Source organism: Anopheles arabiensis, chromosome 3, assembly GCF_016920715.1.
Source record: "Anopheles arabiensis isolate DONGOLA chromosome 3, AaraD3, whole genome shotgun sequence".
NCBI lineage: Eukaryota > Metazoa > Arthropoda > Insecta > Diptera > Culicidae > Anopheles > Anopheles arabiensis.
The window spans coordinates 90283095-90303282 of record NC_053518.1 but is presented as its reverse complement, the minus strand read 5'-3'; the positions used below and the strand labels follow the sequence as shown (position 1 = coordinate 90303282).

At 46.7% G+C, this 20188-nt stretch overlaps 3 protein-coding genes across 8 annotated transcripts in view; 1 reads left to right on the top strand and 2 right to left on the bottom strand.

The window, feature by feature from the left end:
- Window positions 1-416: 416 nt before the first annotated feature.
- Window positions 417-6190, bottom strand: LOC120902116 (neuronal membrane glycoprotein M6-a). Of its 2 annotated transcripts, XM_040310623.1 has the most exons (4): window positions 5854-6190; window positions 4465-4791; window positions 2696-3166; window positions 417-2622 (listed from the first exon to the last, which is right to left on the bottom strand). In XM_040310623.1, exons 1-4 carry the CDS (start codon window positions 5855-5857, stop codon window positions 2345-2347), a joined length of 1080 nt encoding a protein of 359 aa, XP_040166557.1. In that variant the 5' UTR covers window positions 5858-6190; the 3' UTR covers window positions 417-2344. The 2 variants fall into 2 exon arrangements, with proteins under 2 accessions (XP_040166557.1, XP_040166558.1); XM_040310624.1 differs by lacking the exon at window positions 4465-4791 and having other exon boundaries at window positions 5854-6189.
- A 255-nt stretch (window positions 6191-6445) lies between these two features.
- Window positions 6446-7768, top strand: LOC120901793. The gene is made up of 2 exons (XM_040310048.1): window positions 6446-7346; window positions 7424-7768. The coding sequence occupies exons 1-2, from the start codon at window positions 6585-6587 to the stop codon at window positions 7556-7558; spliced, it is 897 nt and encodes a 298-aa protein (XP_040165982.1). The 5' UTR covers window positions 6446-6584; the 3' UTR covers window positions 7559-7768.
- Window positions 7687-20188, bottom strand: part of LOC120901792 — a 53766-nt gene continuing 41264 nt past the window's right edge. For all 5 annotated transcript variants that reach the window (XM_040310042.1, XM_040310043.1, XM_040310046.1 and 2 more), the window contains exons 5-6: window positions 8569-8787; window positions 7687-8499 (exon numbers count right to left, since the gene is read on the bottom strand). In XM_040310042.1, coding sequence (XP_040165976.1) covers window positions 8128-8499; window positions 8569-8787 — 591 coding nt within the window. In that variant the 3' untranslated portion in view covers window positions 7687-8127. The remainder of the gene's footprint in view (window positions 8500-8568; window positions 8788-20188) is intronic.

Here is a 20188-nt window from a genome sequence, read left to right as displayed (position 1 = left end):
TCTTATTGTAATCGAAACGAAACGGGGTACATTATTTTGTTCCAAAATTGAAAAATAAAATTAAACCTTCCTTAACATTACTGCCAATAAATGTGGGGCGCCTTCTAACTCAACTGCTACATTGAACATTTCTTACTCACTATCAATAATAGAATGGTGTGAAGATGTTTTGAATTTTTGAAATTCAATCGTTTGTTTTTTTTAACCATATAAAAACTGTTTCAATGTTTACTTCTAAAACGACAAGGTAAGGAATGGGAAACGAAATGGCCCAAAATGCGTAGCTAGATAGACGAAAGACAGACAAACAGACAGACAGATAGGGAATGAATACGTTGTGGAAAATGTTGTTTGGATTACATGAACGACGATTAAATACTGAATGAATACTGTAGCGCGGGAGGAACACTTACGAATTACAGTTGAAAACGGTGATTGTTCACAAGCATATATTCAAAAGGGGGGTTTGGCGCTGGACAAAAGTCCCGATCGTCGACTGATCGATCGATCGAGGAAGAGAATTGGAATGCGTGTAAGTATAAGCTTTGTTGTAAATATTGGAATGCACACACGTGGCTAAATAAGCGTGATTTGTTTGGGATAAACATGTCACCGGCACACTATAATACAGCGGATGGTTAGCGGAACAAGCGAATTGTGATTAAAAAATAAAATAAAACGTCTGCTTAATCTACATTGGAGCTGTTAGAATACAGATGATGGCGATAAAGGGGGAAAAGCTACAAAAATGGAATTAAATCCACATTTCTGTATTTCCCCGCTCTTCGCTCTGTACTCCTACAGCTTGTTTTCTTTTAGGGTGTATGTTTGAGTCTTTTTCATATCTTCAATTATCGGCCTTAATTCCTTCTGTTGTGTTTTCTAATTCTGTTTTCCACCGTTCTTATGAAACCACCGTGTTTTGTCGTTCGATTCGAGGAGATCACGCAAGCGACCCGAATACGGTACTCGCCTGCCATTGGGGGAGAGCTGGGGGGGGGGGAATGTTTTTGTGTATAAAAAATAAGATTACCGTGCACTCTAAACACTCCATTCTACGCCCTAATATTGTGGGTCTCGAGCTGGACTTTGCTGTGCAGTGTTATTGCCCTTTCCTTTAACATTACTTTCAATCGATATAAAAAATATATATCCTTTCTCGTTCTTTCCCTAAGGCGCCTTCGCCAGGTTTTGTCTCACATTGCTTCACCTTTGTGCGTCGTTCTGTCGGGGTTTTTTTGGTGAGTTTTATCTCGCAATTATTGTTGTAACCATATTCTTCTGCCTGCTGCTCTCTCTCTAAGGTTATCACACTGGAATGTAGAATATTTTGTCTTTTTTGTCTTGCTCTTCAGAGGTAAAGCTGTGTTTAGTGTGTGTTCTAAGTTTGCTTTAACGCTGTAGAAATTGTGCCTTTTTCCTTCAGTTTTAATCAACTCTAGTAATGCCATAGTTTCATTGTTCAAGCACTTCACCAGTTTCCTTCTAATCGATATGTCTCTTCTTACCATTCCCATTCTTCAATTCTGTGCGTACACTTTATATGTGAATTATATCAAACGAGCAAAATGCCAACATTGAGCATACACTCTTGGGCACAAAACTGTTGGCAGTGCATTGTTATGTGCATCGATTTGTTGTGTGTTGCTTATTGTTACCTCGTCAGACTTTTCGGGGAGGGGGTTGTTAGAGTTCGTTTTGCTTGCTTGTGCATCGTGTTAATCGTGGAATCGTGTCGTTGTCACTTAACGCTACGCTGTACTATTACTACGCTCCATGCCAGGAGTATCTATACTGGGCAAATCGACGGGCAAGGGCCTATGTTTAAATCTTCTACTGCGCTGAACAAAAAAAAAACAAGCGATAGCGATACGGTCAAACGAGAAAAGGAAATAGCATTTGGAAACTGGAAGCGCCTTGCATCGCGCTGGACGGAATGTGAAAAGTAAGTAAAGTAAGTTGGACAACGCACCACAGCAATCTTTCTAATAAAAAAGCGATCTGTGGACAGTGTCTTGAGCTGTCCGAGGAAGAGTCTCCTAAATCTAAGCATCCACACAGTGGTGAATCAAATTTCGATTAGTGCGCTCGAACGCAGTGTTGCCGAGTCGCAGAAAACTTAACATTAACAGGGAAAGCAGGGAAATTATCAAATTTCTAATGGTTCGTTACGAGTGCCAACTAACGCAGGAGAAGCAAAAGGATGGAAGCGCGTGCTCAAACCGGACCAAATTTAAACGTAAGCCGCTCGTACAGCCGCACCATATCCGGTGGCCTTGCGATGCTGATGGTTTTGGGCCCACCCTCAGGTGCTGTGCTCAATGTAGATCTCCTGGGCCGTATCCTAGAACCGGTCCTTCGACGCCGCACTGTACTCCATCTCGGTCAGGTTCTGGATCTCCTGCAGCTCCTGGAACTTTTCGTGGTCGCGTATGTGCGCGTAGTTCGCCGCCAGACACATCAGATAGTGCACGAAGCTGAGAATGATCAGCAGACAGGAGACGGTGGCGAGGATGAACATGATTTCACACTTTTCTACCCCATCCTTGCAGAACGCTTTCACCTTCGCCGGTTCGCAGATTTTCATATCCTCCTGCTTGACGCCATCGGGGAACATAAAGTCTAAAATGTGGAGGAAAACAGAAAGAAATGAATTAAAGTGCAATTCAGTGCGGGGTTTCCTTAAAGCACTTACAGAACTGCGTCAGATCGATGCAATCCCGATGCGTCTGTACGTTCGTGTTGGCGCACATGTTCCAGAACACGGTAAACACGAACGTCACGATCGACAGGAAGCAAAGGATCAGTATCCACGCAATGTTGAGCACGTACGAAATGGCCATAAAGACGGCACACGAGATGCGGCCACCGACACGCGAGCCCCACGCCCGGTACACCTTATGCCGGGTGGCACCGGTCGCCAGGAAGCCCACGAACAGGATCATCAGCCCGAGCGCAGCCATCGACGCACCGATCACGACGAAGATGATCTGTACCGCTTCGATCCACGGCAGGCGCAGATGAAACACCTGATCGAGCATGATGATCGCGAGCGAGGTACCGCGGAACATGGTGCCACAAAACACGCCGACTCCGATAAGGCACATGACCGTCGCGATCAGTGTCGCGTACGGTATTCGCGTTACGCATGACTTGCAGCAGCCGCCTGTGTAGGGTGGAACGCAAAAGCAGAGGGAATTAGCAAACGTGTTTTGGTTTGTGCAATGGAAACGGTTGCTGGTGGGATGGAGTATGTTTTTAGGTGCGTGTTAATTATTTACTCTGAGAACGGACAAATGAAACATAAAACGATAAACAAATAAATGACAACTTGACACTAATTACCTACAAAATGAAAAGTGTTTAAAAGAGCGATCGAAATTGGATTTTTCACATATTTGCGGTCTTGTTTGCTCTTTGTCTCATTCTAATTCGCTAATAGTTACAATAAATGAATCAATTTACCAATTTCGCCTCCGGGCGACTGATAAAGAAAGATTGTTTGTACAATTAGCCATATCAGCAGGACATTGTATCAGTTATCAACCAAATATATCTATAAAAAAGTGAACATTTTCCATTGAATGGCACTTATGACAGCAAACTATGTTAAACCATCATTGCTACCAACACGTGTGAGAAAATGTATAGCAAGAAATACAGCCGTTAATCGATTTCATGCACCACCGCCGAAATCAACCCGCCCTGCTTCGACTGATACAAACGAAACACGTGTTGGTTCCGTTTTTCGGTTTGCAGAAAGCAATGGTCGGGTACGGTGCACCGGCGTGAGGTAAATAAATTTATGCGCTCCGCCCTGTTTAGCACGCAAGCGTTAATCGTTTGCGGCTGTATGGGAACCGGTATTCGTGGCGATTTTAACTTTGTTATGATTTCGGTCACCGCATGGACTCGATGACAAATGCTGCATGTTTTTCGTGCTTTCGTGCGGTCGTTCGTACTTAAACGCTCCTTTGAATGAGGCTGTGCTTTATGATGCTTCCCAAACATAAATTGTGTATCGAACGATGGCTTTGAAATGAATGATAATAAGCGGCTCATTTATCACATAAGCTGACGCTGTTGCGGTGCGGTCTAAAATATATGAAAAAATGAATTACTCCAACAAAGAAGCGATGATACATGAGTGGCTGATTGAACACATAACGGACGGGGGACACACACATATAATTGATGTTCTGATGCTCCAATGTAAATGATGAAATGGAGATTGTTCTTCTCTAATTGTCCTCATCCCATATAAACCACACAGAGTTCCACGAAATGATCGGGGTGCATCGGTGCTGGTTGCAGATGGACGAGTGCACACACGACACAGATGAATCATCTGTGCCGCCCGGTTGGCGAGACGCCCCGTCCGCACAACAGCGAGTGCACGGAGGAGAAGAAGCATTTGCGAGCGTACACGAAGCGACATCACCCCCAATCCGGGGGAGTAAATACCTTTCCGCGGTGGTTTGCCGTGCAGGGTCGTTTCCGAGTATCGATCCACCGATAAGTTGGACCGATAAGGTATGCTTCGGCGCTGTAGGGCTCCCTGTTGCTGCTGCGGCAGCGTGTTGTAGGCACGTGTTAGCGCCCCGTCGTCATCGAAGTTGGTCTCGAGCAGAAAATCGTCCCGTATCTGGCCGGTCGGCGTTCGATTGCGATTGCTGGTCATGTTGCTGCTGCTGGCTACGGGTAGGTCAGGTTGCGTCGTGGTGGGATGCTTCCGGTCCGAGTAGGCGGCGGTTCGGGCTGTCAACCGTCCGCTTACGGTTTGAACTGTAACTGCACACGTGTGTGTTGTGCGTACGTGAAGGGGTTGATGATTCACACGACAGAGACAGACACGGTCAGGTCAGGTGGGTATTGCTTTAGATATTTTTGTTTCCAAAATTTCTAACACACACACACACTCATGCACCGCAATCTTGTTGTAATCAAAACGGTACACAAATGGAACGGTTCTAGCGTTTCATCTGCAGCTCTCTTTCTTTCTCCTTTATACTCCTTCTTCATCCAGCTTCAGAGCCAACTGCGACCTACTTTTATCGAGCCTCATTTGGGGGTTACACACGGGTTACGTAGTCACTTGTTTCTCGTCGGAACCATTAACAGTCGAATTAAACCGCTTAACGTAACCAGTCTGTTTCCGGTGACCTTTGCGGCCCCGGGGAGAGCACAACGTTTGTCGCCACACTAATTGAATTGGAGGTACGTTAATTATCACACGCACACACGCCACACACTTGTGGAACGTTGCTCGCCGTCGCTTTGAATACTACACCGTACAACTGTAATGCTCTGGATCAACCAACAACATTCCAACCGCTGCTTCGCTTTGCAACCCGTTCGTTAAAAAAAAACTAAGGGTGGGGGATGATGATGTTGTTGAACACACTCACACTAGCGCAACTTCTAAACACTCTCAAAAGTGGGGGGTTTCCTAATCGTATTGAAACGCGATTGAATGGGGCTGTTTTGTTAAAGAGGCAGCGAACGCAAACTTTAATTAATTGCACTTCAATTGTCGTTTTCGAATTGTTACTCTTTTGCTGTTGATTAAAAGCGCGTCCATTCAACGCACTGCCCTGCAGGAGAATAAACGAAACCCCACCTTAACCGATTCGTCGTGTCTGCTGCACCCACTGTAGTAGTATTGGTGAGACACCCCAACCGTTTCTTTGTGGGGTAATACCTGTACCAACGATCGCGTCGAAGCCCTACGTCGAATCGCTTTATCTTATCTTAGCAGATACGAGCGGATAAGGAAATTCGCTCAACATTTCCTAAAAGTCGTCCCTTCACAGACAGGTGCAAACTAAAGGCGACACTGCACACGATACCTACCCATGGCGCGTTCGCTCCTTCGGAATGTGTTGTCTCAAACTGGGTGGGGAAAACTACACGGGCACTACACCCCTTTCTTTCCCTGGCCGTACGGGGCGATGCCTTTCACTCCCACGACGAGACGAACAAAAACGGGAACTGATGAGCCTCCCGTACGGGAAAAACGATTCACTACACCGCACCTTTACTGACTATTGGGTAAGGAAGCAGATAGAGAATAGTTTTGGGTGATTTTTATTCGTAAAACATAATTATAAACAACAGAAAGGCGGAGCACAAAATCGCACGTAAACAATTTATGTTTTCTTTCTTTTTTTTTGCTGCTGAACGCCAATGTGGTTTGACAGTTGGAGGCTTTCTCTTTATGTCGATCGCAACTGTCAAACGATGGACGTTTATATTTCTTTTTCTTTTTAAAAGTATTGTAATTTTATTTTGTTAATCAATTTGTTGAAGACACTTTCAATTTTATATTCATATTGTCATTTCATAAAATTTAAAAAAATAATAACTTGTGTGTTTTGTTTCATTACCGACAAGTAGTCGACATTGGTGTCGACATGTGGGCTCATTTCACGCACACCGATTTTGACAGACGTGCGAGCGATTCCAATTCGAAAACGGCATCATTTGTGCAACGAACACAACAGCTTGCACTGTTTTCTCAGCTCTATTTTACATGCCGTTGTGGTTTTAGTTACGTTTTACTCGTGCGTTCTGATAAAAAGAGAATGAATCCGGCCGACTTCGATATAGTGGCAAAGCACGTGTACACCAATGTGGATAGAATCAATCGCTACCTCGGCCAGGCAAAGATAGGCTCCAAATTCCTTCCGAACGGAACCACCCCGGACCCCACCGATGATCTGCCGGGTGCTTTGCTAGCTCTCTCGAAGGAAGAAACTGCCGAACAGGTTAAAACGGCCAACGGATTCGATCCACTGGAACGCCCGAATGAGGATGAAATCGACACACTCTTCGAAGCGATCCGATCGCGTCCTTCATCCGGCACCAACAGCAGCAGCACCACCACCACCAGCAGCAACAACAACAACGCGAAGGTTCAGCGACAAGGATCGTGCAAAAAGGCGACAGGCGCCGCACCCCTGCAGCAATCACGAATCCTTAACGAAACCAATCTCATAGCCAACACAACGACCAACGCGAACGGCTCCTGCTCCGATCTGACCGGACTGATCAACAAAACGGCCAAACAACCACCGATCGATGTGGACGCACTGGTAGAAAAACTCCGCCAGGTGATCGATCTGCTCGGCACGATCGAAAACTCCGAAATAACGACGGTCGATCTGGCACAGATCCGTAACCAGTTCCGGCGCGAATGGTCCAGCAGCGTGAAGACCTGCCGCAACGTGGACGCCTGGGTGGAGGATTTTAAACGACAGTCGGAAGGCAGCCACGGTTCGGCAACGGTTAAGAAGGAACCACTCATTACCAGCGAGCTGGTGAAATCGATGAAACAATTACAAACGGTACGGCATTGGCTCGTGTGTGGAGTATTCGAATATCTATTAATACTTTCTTTGCTTTGCTTTCGATTTTTTTTTAGAAACTGCATTACGCGTTGTCGGTGCGAAAGGCGGAAGTTCTGCCCGACCTGACGAAAACGCTCAGCAAGGAAGTGTTCCCGCTGTCCGAGTATCTCGACATGATTGACGAAACCATCCGACAGAAGCAGCTGTAAGAACAAACACGGAACGCTCCGGTGCTGATATTGTAGTCAAAGTATTCTAAGATAAGGTATGTTTAACGTCGTATGAAGCCGATTCCTTTACCAGATAGCTTAGCTGAGGAGAGAAACACGGGCATAGCTTAAATGTAAATAGATATATATATTTTCCTGTCAAGTACGCACGTAAAACAACAAATAAATTGATTAGAAAGGTTACCCTTAGCACTGTGACTGTTGTTCCCACCCATCCTCTAGACAACGATTTGGTTTTGTTGGTGAATCTGCTGGTTCTGCTGGTTGCGACTTCACATTTGAATTTTCTTTTTTTTTTCAATTTATTTTTCCTGCTTTTTTGATATTGAAGCCTTTGGTATTTGGTAAAAAAATATTAAATATTTCATTGTATTGCGCCACAGAGCAGCACGAGAGCATCATCGGGTTTAGTGTTTTCGATTCCTAGCCACATTTTACACCCAAAAAAAAGACGTTAGTACATTCTCACGCTGCTCTGCCCCATGTTTGGTGCAAATTTCTTCACTCTCTGTACAGTTTACACGTGCGGTGGCGGTTTCCGCTTTTTTTCATTCATCATTGCACGTGATGGTGTTGGTGGGCGAACCGGTCGTGGACGGTGGTGCCGTCCCGGTGCCGGAATCGGTCGGCGATGGCGTCTCCAGCTTGCGGCGATTGTTCCGGCGCCCGATCAGTATCACCACCTCGCCCGTCTTGATCGCCTTGAACACGTTGATCGCCTCCTGGTGCGAGAGGCCCTGGAATGCTTTCCCGTTCACCGACAGGATCTCGTCGCCGGCCTGCAGCGTACCCTTCTCGGCCGCCTGCCCGTTCGGATAGATCGTCTTCACGTAGATGCCCATCGAGCCCTTGGGCGAGTCCTTACCGCCGACAATGGAAAATCCGAGCGCTTTTGCTCCGTTGCCTTTCGAAAAGCGAGCCTGCAATGAAGGAAACGAGAGTGTGAGTTGAGTATGTAGTTGGAGGAGTATAAAAAGAGATCCACTTACCTGTCGGATGGTAAATGCGTTCGGACCGTGGCGTGGAAGGGTGCAGAATTTGCTCTCCTCGATGCTATCCGCGTCGTCCTCGTCGTCCTCGTCATCTGCCGCCGTGCGATGGTTCAGATGATGGCGCAGATGATGGTCCGAGCCGAGCTTGCTGCCGTCCGCGAACGTGATGCCACCGTTCGATTTCGAGTGCCCGTGACCCAAGGTGGATTCGGAAATCTGTCAAAAAAGAAGCAAACATTAGATTAAAATCACATTTCGACACGATCACGAGATGACGAAACCCCCGTTGGAAGACAAATTGGGAAATGGGATCAATTAATCTATTCAAGCCCACATCTACTAAGCCGAGCCGAAAAGTTCCAGCAAGTCACCAAGCGGCACACGACATGTCGCAATCGCCGTTCTACTGTTAATCGATCAACAAAACCGGTCTGCAGTCCCCTCCCACCTTAGTGCTCTAACGCCCATTCTGCCACATTAATAACGCATAAATATTTCCTTTATCACACACACACACACACATACACTCTCCCCTCTCTTCCTGGCTTCAACGCTTTCCACGTGGGTTTTCCAATTCCAGCGGGAGGGGGGGGGGTCATAAAATGCATAACACGGGGCCCGCCTCAAACAACAAACCCCGGGTGATCAACAACCGATCACATTTTACGCGCGCATTGTTTCTTCGCGCAAGCGCGCGGAAACTTTTTATTGGACTGGCCAATTGAAAGGATATATAAAGGCGAAACCTTTGGGCGAGCGTTATATGATACAAAATTAGATAGCTCATAAATTTCTCCCAACCTCTCCCTTTTTTTTGTTTTTCGGGGTGCAGACACTCAACAGGAAAGACAAAGCAATCGGCAATACTGAACCGGTGCGCAACCGGTATCGAGGGGGGACACACGGAGAGGGCGATGACTACATTACTCAACGACTGTGCCGTGTGCCAATGAGTGGACAACGGTTAGCAGCAATGGTTAGAATTATGCGTCCCGTTAGATGTTTCATGCAAGGCGCTACCGCGTGTGCCCGCTACGGTTGGGAGAAGCACGAAGCTCCAAAAATGGGTTTGAATGGCATTTCAAAGTTGTAGCATTAATGCGTCATCATGCGCGCGCCATCGAGCTTGAGTAGTTCTCGAGTAGGGCATATGCTCTCCAAGAAACATTCGAGTTGGAAGAATGAGTCCAAACTGAAGAGGCATTAGCTGGATCAATGGATCGTATTGTTTCTTCCGACCATCGGCGCGATCGGATTACTAGGTCAGATAAAAGCCCTAAAGGTTAGAGACAGTGTGTTCAGTTGCCTTTACTCTCAACTGTCCGAGAAGATCTCAGCTGCATCGCAGCAATAGCTAAGAGACAGATGATTTGCCGTTGAAAGCGCATAATGACTGCATATCTCTCCAGCAAGACCAGAGAAAAAACCCCCCGTTGCCAATGGTTTTTGTCTTGTCTTCATCACTGTGACCTGTTGATCTCAATGTGATCTTCGATGGTGGTTGGGGAGAGGGTTGTGTCTTTTCAACACTTCCCCACACCGGACAGTGTGGCAAAATCGCGCAAACGAGGGCGGAAGAGATCGACAGGAGTCACACACAAAAAAACAGCCAATACTAAGGAAAATAAAGCGAAAAAATGAGGTCCAGTGTAAAAACGAACCCAAACTGCAAGTGTGTGTTATTGTTGCCCATGGAACCTGCATGGAATTGCAGCCCTAGCGCTACAACCTAGCGCCTCCGCAAGCGTGGGGCGGCCTCTTCTCTAGTCTAATTACTGGCATTGCATGCCGAACGGCTCTCTCGACAGCAGCACTTGGCTAGTGAAATTCACAGCCGAAAGCAACTGGATGGATGCGGTTTAACGTTTTTTGCCTGCCTTAATTGAATTGGCTAATTTAGATGAGTCGGATGATCGGGCTTCATTTTCCCGAAGTTGTCGGTGAAAAGATCCGAACCAAATGGAAACGATTTGACGCGCGCGTAGAAAGCCTAGAAACTCAGAATTGGGGTGCCGGTATCTTCGGTTTGTGTTTTGCGAAAGAGAGTGGAAATTAATTGTTGGACAACACACCGGACACAGTGGGGGGAAGAAAACACAATAAAAAGTGCAAATTTCCGCACAGTAAGGGGAGGAGTAAGGGAAGAGAGACAGTTTTGGTAACAAAATTAGTCAAAATCTTAATCGAAGACAATTTAAAGCTGGCAATGAAAAACAAAGAAAGGCGAATGATGCAACTGGGCCACAAGCGAACTATCAAAAGCGAAGCAGACAGACTAATAATCATTTTCCCCCCTTGAATGTTATGAAACTGAAGATCAAGCGAATTGACGATCAAGCTTTATTAGCTAACGGATCTGTCCACGAACGTTTAATTTTGATGACAAACACACAGTTGGATCTCCATATCAAAGATCGGAAGCATTGATGCGCAAGGTAACGGAACGCTAGAAGCTCCTAACTGTTCTAATCGTGTCAGGTTCGGTTCTTGACTCTCTCCAAAAAAAAGAGACACCGGCAGCGGAACCACTATTCCTTCAAATTCATAAAGGTTGCCCCTTAACGGGTTGGTGTGCTAAAAGATGGAAGCTCTTTAGCTCTAATCGTTCGTTTGCTCAAGAACCTTCGCCTCTGTTGTACCATGCGGAGGAGGTTCTGCGTGCCGTGTATAACAATTGCAATTTCCAGCACATCACCATCACAGACAAGAGGGTAGTAAATCTTGCTACCAATTTCTACTAATTAAGACTTCCGAGCACGTTCCTTCTTGCCCATGCGGTGGTCATGCTTCGGCTGGCATTTGTGGCCATTGACCATGCGCGCACGAGTGTAAACACTTGACTTCGCGGAAACCAATGTCTTTCAAGTTGGGCCGTCGTCTCCTACGCCATATCTCCCCGTCCTACCAGGAATTATGGAATTCTGATACCCTGGCGGGACATTCTGAAGAGGCGTGATCTGATGCGTGGAAGGGAAAGTAAAAACAAACAAATCATTCCAGCATCCGAAAAGCGAGCATGACGGTGCGGTGTGTCACGACTGCGCACACCCTAGCTCTAGTAGATTCTAATGAACCGAGGCTCTAGATTAGATCGTCCATTGAAATTTCCACTGAAAAAACAAAGCTAATGCACACCCACACCTTCGTACCCCGGATGCATCTGAGCAGACAAACGCGAACACACACACAATGCACAGTCGTCAACAATGAGGCGAGGTCATGAACAACGGTAACCAACTGTACCAACCACCCCATCACACATCTGTGGTGATCTCCGTCCCCAGGGTGAAGGCCACAACTGCCGCGTTAGTTCTCCCTTTTGGACAGATGAAGCTGCCTTTCCGTAGATCAACAATATCTCGTGCGTGCGTCCTTTCAGTCAAAAGTAAACCAACCAACCATAATGCTCTCTCTACGTGGGCGCTGCGAAGAGCACGTGGATTTAGAGCATCTGGTAGGCCCTAGAGGCTCACACAACCCCATCAATGAGCGGCTTGCACGATTAGGTCAACAAACACAAACACCAACCTTAGCTGGAATTGAAAACTGAGTGTCAGCCAGTGACGGTGTGTCGGTGGTCAGGAAGTGCGTGGGATGTCCCGCATTCAAGAGGAACGCCCGGGTGGTGCAACGCTGTGTTCTCTGTTGAATCACCTGCGATAAGAGCTGCGATCGATGCCGTGTGGCTGCGCGTGGGCTGCGCGTCAAGTAGGGCGGGTTTAACGTTGCTAAACGCCACCCATCAGCCAAACAACGGCCACAGTATCTGGCTGAGGGCGGTAGATAATCACCGAGTATGCAACCGAGTGTGTGTGTTGCAAACGGGAACTTCGAAAGGCCGAGGGCGCGCGCGCCTGTTTGGTGTAAATATTAACGCACATAAAACTCATCGATAAACAGCGGCGGTGCGAGAGCATTGGGTTTGCCCAATTCTTGTCTAGGGATAGCGCAAGAGGGAGTTTGTTGATTGTTGACTATTTATTTAAATGAAACACATTTCGTGCCTGTTCAGTTGTCATTCATCTTGGTAGATTGCTGATGCCTTCTCGAGAAATAAAGACATTTTCAACGGAATTGATTTGCTGGGCATTGTTTGAGATGCCATCTATGACAATAGGACTCTTTTAGTCTAACGTATATCAATTTTTTTAGGGTGTGTTAAATTTGTTAATTTCCAGAGAAGGGCACAACCAACCAAGGAATGCGCTTTAGGTGCGAATTACTCATTTTTTTAATTCAATCATTTGTCCAAAATTCTAGAAAAGAGGTCATCTTGAAGGTAGAGACTTGCTGGAACACTTGTATTAATCCCTCCACTTTGTACTTGTCGTAGTTTCATCCAAATGTCATCTCATAATCTAGACCCATCTGGGTCCCCACCCCTTCGCTGATGACGCCATAAAACAATCCGTTCCGGGGGGAGGGGAGCCCCCGAAAAGCAACGGAACGCGCCCAGTAAAATGGAACCATTCACCAGTGTAGGCTGCTGCTGATTGAAGCCATCCGAACTTTCTTCGGCTGTAAAAACAATGGCACATAAAATGGTAAGCGATACGACGCAGCCTGGCCGTACAGTGACGGTGTAATGTTTCTATGCTGCTGCTGCTCGCAAAAACGTAGTAATTTATTTATCTGAACAGTCTGTGGAGGGCGACGGTCCCAAAAAACCAACCCTCCCTGGGCTTAATTCCGGTGCAATTTCTTGCTAGATTAATAGCAGACCAGTGCTTTCTTCACAAATGGCCCATTCACCGGGCCATATTAATGCTTGAAAAAGTTGCTTCCGAATCGAGCTGATGCGGGCTAGACCTCCGGTAAAAGGTTATTGCGATTTTTGGGCGTGCGAGAGAAGATGGACGTTACGGTACTTTGATGGAGGTTAGCACGCCACAACGAATGTCGTAAAGCTTTTACCAGCAAAGCGGTTGGTATGATCAGTCTTAGGGCACTAAATTTCCCCTGCAAATTGCTTCTTAATGTTGTAACACCGTGCTCTATAACACTTGCTGGACAATTATGTTGTAAATCTATCCAGAAATGCTGATACTTCTCGCCAACGCATATCTCCAGAACTCGCGCTTGTTGCTGTTTGCTTAATTATTTACTACAGTCAACCTACGCGATCACCGGATCGCGGCACGAGAACATAATTACAAATCAATCGAATCGATCTCAATCTTCTCGATCATTACACTGCTTCCCAGCACTGCCTGCCCGACGATCGAGGCGATATGATTCACAGCTTAGGCAACACAAAACTCGCGTTTTTATGTCCACCAAGCCCACACGCGGTTCGATCTTGTGCGTCTTGTGACACGCGTTTGTGATGTTAAGTGCCAACGTCTTTTTTCAAAAACGATCACTTCAAAAAAACCGATCGGTCCTGCCCACGTGATACAGTAATGTTGCTCTTTGACACTCAAGTGCTCGGCCGCGTGGAAAACCGTTCCACCGTCCCTCCTAATGAAGCCATGGAGAACGCGCACGCGGATGGTTTCTTGATGAGGGGTGCCCCCGTGTTGATGCTTCTATGGATTGACAGCTTTATAGCAATGCCGCCGCCGTCGCCACTCGCTGTCCCACGGGTGACATTTGGACACAACGGAGTTTGTCTTTTCGATATGCTCAAAACGCTTCCTCCCGCTGGACATGTGCAGATGGTGAAAGATAGCCAAACGCCTGGTAGGACTTCGCTCGCGCGCGCGCACGCCCGTCTACTTTACATGTGTTTGTTTGTTAGCTGTTTGCTTTACTGGACAGCGAGACATGTCCATCACCCTCCGATGTTGTAGGTTGTTCATTCTTTCTGTGTTAATAGAAACACGATACAACAGCATCGTTTTGTAGCCATTTTGGGCAGGCAGCTTGTTGTGCAATACGACGTGGTCGTTACCCGAGCAGCGCCACTGACCGTGGCAATGAACATACAGAAACGCTACCAAATACGGGGCCTTGTGCTTTTTTGTGCAGATGATCACCGAAGCCGTGTATGAGCGTTATGAGAAGTATGTTTACGAGTGGAAGCGCAACATAGACGGGGCGAACTGCGGCAAGCGGTAACAGAAGAGTCAAACTCAAAACTAGCTCAAATTAAGAACTGGTAACGCAAGGTATTAAAAGCGGCGAGCCAAAACCAGACCGTCTAATCCATTTCTCGCATTGTGGAACGGGGCGTTTGGTAGGTCGGGAGACCGGAGCGTAAGCGTTTAGCATTGAAAAAGAATTACAGCTTACCGGTTCGGAAGATGGATTATTTAGGTTTATTTTGGGGCGCGTTTTTGGAGGAGTTTAATTTGGGACAAAGGTAGTAAGAAGAGCAACATCTCAATTATGATGCGCTCGTTAGTTGTGTGGCAGAATAACAGGTTTGTTATGATTGTTGAAGTCACCGTAATGGTCGCCATATTTGTAACAACTAAACAACTAATCTGCAACAAGAACGTCACGCAAGAATAACCTGAAAGGACCTAAAAACTTCCAATATTACACGGTCGTTGAAGCGCTAAACATTAGAATAAATGAAGATTCCCGTGCTTAGCACAAAAAGCATCCAAGATATAGATCTCATCACTAAATTGGTTTCCCCAGATAATTCAACCGAAGGGAGCACAAAGAAACAAGCGCTACACGATCAACTAATCCTGGGACCAACCATTGCATGCCCCCTAATTCGCCGGCACCGATTTTACCGCGCAGCGAATCGATTAACCCAGACACGGACGCGATCAATCGCCTTACGGTTAATATAGCTAGAGCAAAAAGATGGCACAACATCAAGGAAGTGATCATCGTGGCATCAATTGGCGCGCTTTTTTTTGCACTCTGCACCGTTAAATTGCTCCACTCTAGGTACTCTCTGTCGTCACCTCTAGGTACTCTCTCTCTCTCTGCAACAAGACGCCCATGCTGATCGGCCGTACGGTAACAATCTCGTTTACAATGTCGAACATATTAAATGGGAAGTTAACTGTGTCCCAAAACAAGAAAAAAAAGCATCCAAGAGTGTATATCTTTACCCCGAATCTTTGCGCACAGAACTCACGCAAGTCACCATGACACCGTGAAATTGGGCGATCACTTTGAAGCGACTTCTTCAGCACAGAGGCCCCACAAGGCACAAGGCAGAAAAGATGCTTTTGGGTACAGGATGGAAGTCCCACGTCCCAACCCCATTAAGGCAAACTCGGGAAGACACCAAGAAGCTACGCCTCAAGCGAAGAAAATCCTTCCGTATTAGTGGCAATCCTTTGCTTGGGACGGCGGACCTCCCATCAAATCCGGTAGCAGATCGCTAGTTGTGTGCTTTTGCTTTCATCATCGCTGTCGGATCAACAATAACGCGAAGATTTTTGCTCAAGTCGTGTTTGGAAGCTTCATCATGTTCTGGGTAGGAGTTGGGAACGATCATCTCGTAGTTGCTGTATCGGAGGCTCGATTTCAGCTCGTTTGCTCATTATATGGACCGTGCTCTCGCGTGGACTTTTCAAGGCCGTCCGTAATGGGTGCACAAAAAACTATGCTCCAAACCTCAGTCACATCTACCGCTGCGGGAACGACACACACACACCCGCTTTTGGTGGAATTCCTTCATTGTCGGTTTTCCTCTCTTCGGTAAGCAAGGGAATTTCCAGTCGAAATAATTGGCAGCGGGATCATTTTTACTTCCTGGATCCACCGAACCACCGATCATAGACGCAGATTTGTGCGGTAGATTAATTGTGCTGGTCCGCGCAGTTAAGCACACGAGAGCATAACTGTTGGCACGACGTACAAAGAGCATGACGAACTGGACTGGAGTTCAATCTGATGGACAGATGAACACTATCCATGATCTTGATTTCAGGCACAGGTGGAGATCGAACGTGGGATCACGATCAGCTTAAAAGGCATGGATAATGTTGTACCGGTGATTGTGCTCCTAAATTATCAATTAGGACAGTTTAGCAGCATTTAATGGAGCGATTCGTTCACTTTGTTCCGGAAATCAACAATTCTAAATATATTGCAAATCGTTAATCATATGCTGTTTTAGGCAAGATCGTTTAGAATTAGAATATTACCAGTCAATCAACTGATCACTTAATAAATGCCAAAACGTCTCTAAAATATACTGACATTCATTAGCAAAACGAGCGGAAAAAAGCGTTATACTCTATCCAAAATAAACTCCTCTGGCACAAATGGGCACACGCGAGAGCCAGAGCCGTTTCACATCCGCAAATAATTTTGCAAACGTTTTCTATCCGCATGAGAGTGTGTGCAATTCGCGAAACTAATTTCATCTTCCCTAAATCCGCGGACGCTACCCCGTGGAGCAGAAGCAGCAAAAGCAGAAAGATGCACCGGCGAGGAAGTTAATTAAAACATCATGCGAATAAGGTTTTGCGCAAATGACGAAGGATGCCGCCACACACAAGCAGCGGAACCTCTCTCGCTACGAACTGATACATGGCGGAATGGGTGAAACCACTAGACGATGCTGCTGCTACATCAGTTTCACTTGAGATGCCGGTATGCGAGGCGAGTTTGGACATGATTTTCTCATATTTCATCGATTGGATTGTTGGATGAACGTGATGGAAGATGCGGTGGAGCGGAGAGGCTACCGGGGTAAACATGAAATATCAATTTCATGCCGCCACCGAATTCTTGGGAAATTTAAATTGCTGCAATGATGCATCAGGCCCTTCCCATTTTCAAGAGATGCTGCCCCGCCGGAACGAGGCGCGGAAGTAGCGACCGTTAAATATCATATCTTTATTAACAACGTTGCTCTTTCGCCTCGTACAGGGATGGTTTATTACAGCAAGAGGAGAGAGAGTGGGAGACGCTCAAGCTATGTAAATACTGGCGCCCTCAGAATTCGCCCTCTCCGCGTCACAACAAAGCCCTGCAAGGTCCCCGCTGAGAAAGTGAGTGTCCAAACGATCTCACCAATGTTTTGTTGGTCCTTATTCTTCGTGAGAGCACTCTCTCTGTCTCTCTTCTCTGTGTATAACCCCATCCACATCCGGGACTGTTAATGAATTGGTTGAACAGTTTTGTTTATTAAAAGCGTTTAGGTCACAAATCGAGCCACCTGCCGGCTTCCCAACGGGCGCGTATACCTCACGAAGTCCCTTGCCGCTCGCTCGCGTACGATCGACCGGAATCGAAATTCCGCTCCGGTTTTGGGTGACTTGTTCCGGTGCGCACTATCGCACCGGACGCATCTTGGGTGCGCAGCACTTTCTTCTTTGCCCGCAGAAGCCCACCATGAAAGGAGGTGCTGAAAGCCTAACCGTGTAGCCTTTGGACAGATCCACCGAAAGATCCAATTAAATCACCACCGGGGGAAGAAATTATGCATTCCTGCGTGCCAACCGAAAACCTTTAAACGATCACGCGTCCTGTGAGGTCACATGCGCGGTGGTTTCTTTTGCAGCTTCCTGGTGTGTGTGTTCCGAACCGATTTTCCCAGTGACCACGAGCCCCAAAACTGAATGTCAATTAAAAGAGGTGCTTTTTGTGGGGTTGAATCGAAGATGGGGACAGTGATCGTTTTCGTCGGGCTGATAGCTAAACATGGCACGCCACAATTTCCGGGATAGGCAACGGAGCAGGTCAAATTTGTGTGTGTGTGTGTGTGTGTGTGTGTGTGTGTGTGTGTGTGTGTTTGTTTGGACCCTCCCGTTTGGACACAACTTGTTTGCCTATGTCATCGTCGCTTTGTATCGGATGCAGCTCCTGAAAGACCTGCCTTTGTTGCCGATGATCTAATCAGCCATCGTTTTACGATATCAATAAAATGTCACACGCAGCCGGCGCCGGCCGGGTGACTTCATTCTGTGTGCTGTGTGCGAGCATCTGGAGCTTAAACTACTTTAAAATAAACAACTTTATGATCGTTTTTTTTTTGCCGATCTACCAACTTCCGACAGATTCGGCACAGACAAGATGCAGTTGACAAATTTGGGTTTTATGATACTCCGTTTGTTACCGTCAACTCGACATGAGTGAGTTTGAAACTTTTTTCTGTCCATTGTTTTCTGTACCGAATGGCGTAGGCTAGCGCAGCAAGTGAATATTCAAAGCTGGACGGACGAAGTGATGTGAGAAGGCTCATAAAGATAAGATTCTGCTGCAGAGCCTGTGGGTTGACAGCTACATCTTTACGAGCTACATCTTAAGCCATTGCCGATTAGTAAAGACAAATCAGGAAGTGGTAATAAGCAAAACCTGCATGCTGACAAAGCCACGAAAAAGATTCTCTTATAAGAAGGTCTTTTATTCGTATAAAAAATATAATAATTAATTGGTTGCATCAAAAGTGCCTTGCTCCTGTGCTCACGTTTAACTTTCTCCCCAACGCCCCAACCAATTTCACTGCTCTTCTGATATAATGACTGATTCTTCTTTCATAAAGGCGTTTTCAAGTAGCAATGGCCCTGCCCTTCAAAATTAGGCCACAAGGTGGTGACTCAAAGCGCGTACAACACAAACAAAGCAGAAACGAACAACATTAAACTAGGCGCCAAGACAAGCCACCAACGAGCATGGGAATGGGGGTTCATCATCTGGTAAAATGTTTAACAGAAAATTAGCCCGAAAACAAAATAAACAACCCGTTCCGTCTGATTCTGCCCGTTATGGAAATAGCTCGTTAGTTTTTGGAGCTCCACAATCAACGAAGGAAAAGCTATGCCGTTCGTACGAAGGGCCGGAGGCTTCAACCGGTCTAAGCTCTAACTGATGGCAAGTTATTCGAAGGGCACCATCAAACACACCTGCTGTTGATTGTATTCATCATAACTGCAACATCAAAGTAAATAGACGAGCTGCTCACTGCCGCTTCCTGACTTTTCGCAGCGCTTCCGATCGCTTGGTTGAACTTTCTAGCGTTCTAAATCCGCCAACGGAAGTGTTTCCGAGAGATTTGCTTCCGGAATTAGCACGACCGTTTCTGCGTTTCTGCTTGCCGATGGCATGATGATAGTTAACAAGAGACCAGAGATCTAGCATCTGAGTACATAAAACAAGCTAACCCACGACGCGCAAATCGAGGCTTATCAGGTCGACCGATCAGCCGCGGTCGGGAATGGGGAGTTATTAATCATGATCATCAGAGGTTTGATGCACTGATTCACACACTAAATCTGGACGGATTGTCTTGGTGAGGCGAGGCTTACCAGCCCACTTTGATGCGGTTGCGTTGTCCGCTCGAACAACGAACGGTGGAAACATTCCCGACCAAGAATGGGAGGCTACGCGCGCCTGATGGCCTTCGACAATCAGCGGAGTCCAGTTTCCGAGCCAGTCGGTTCGATTGTGGTGCCGGCACTGCGGTATGTGACATCGGTATCCACGACACTGCGAGGTATGATTAATTAGACCTTCCGGTGGTGGTTGGAATCGGAGCAACTACGCCGAGGTCGGAACGTATTGAGCAATCGGCGTATACAGCGAAGTTGCTGAACGCGCACAGGTGCCTAGCCGCTCTTGCGCCTATTCTGTGCCCGATGTACGACATGTAACCGCTTATGGTTACAAATTGGTCATCGTCGTGTCCAGATCGCGGCACCGTCACACCAATTCTTCGGCGGTGCTAAAAGCCTGCACAGCCCAAAGCCATACCAAA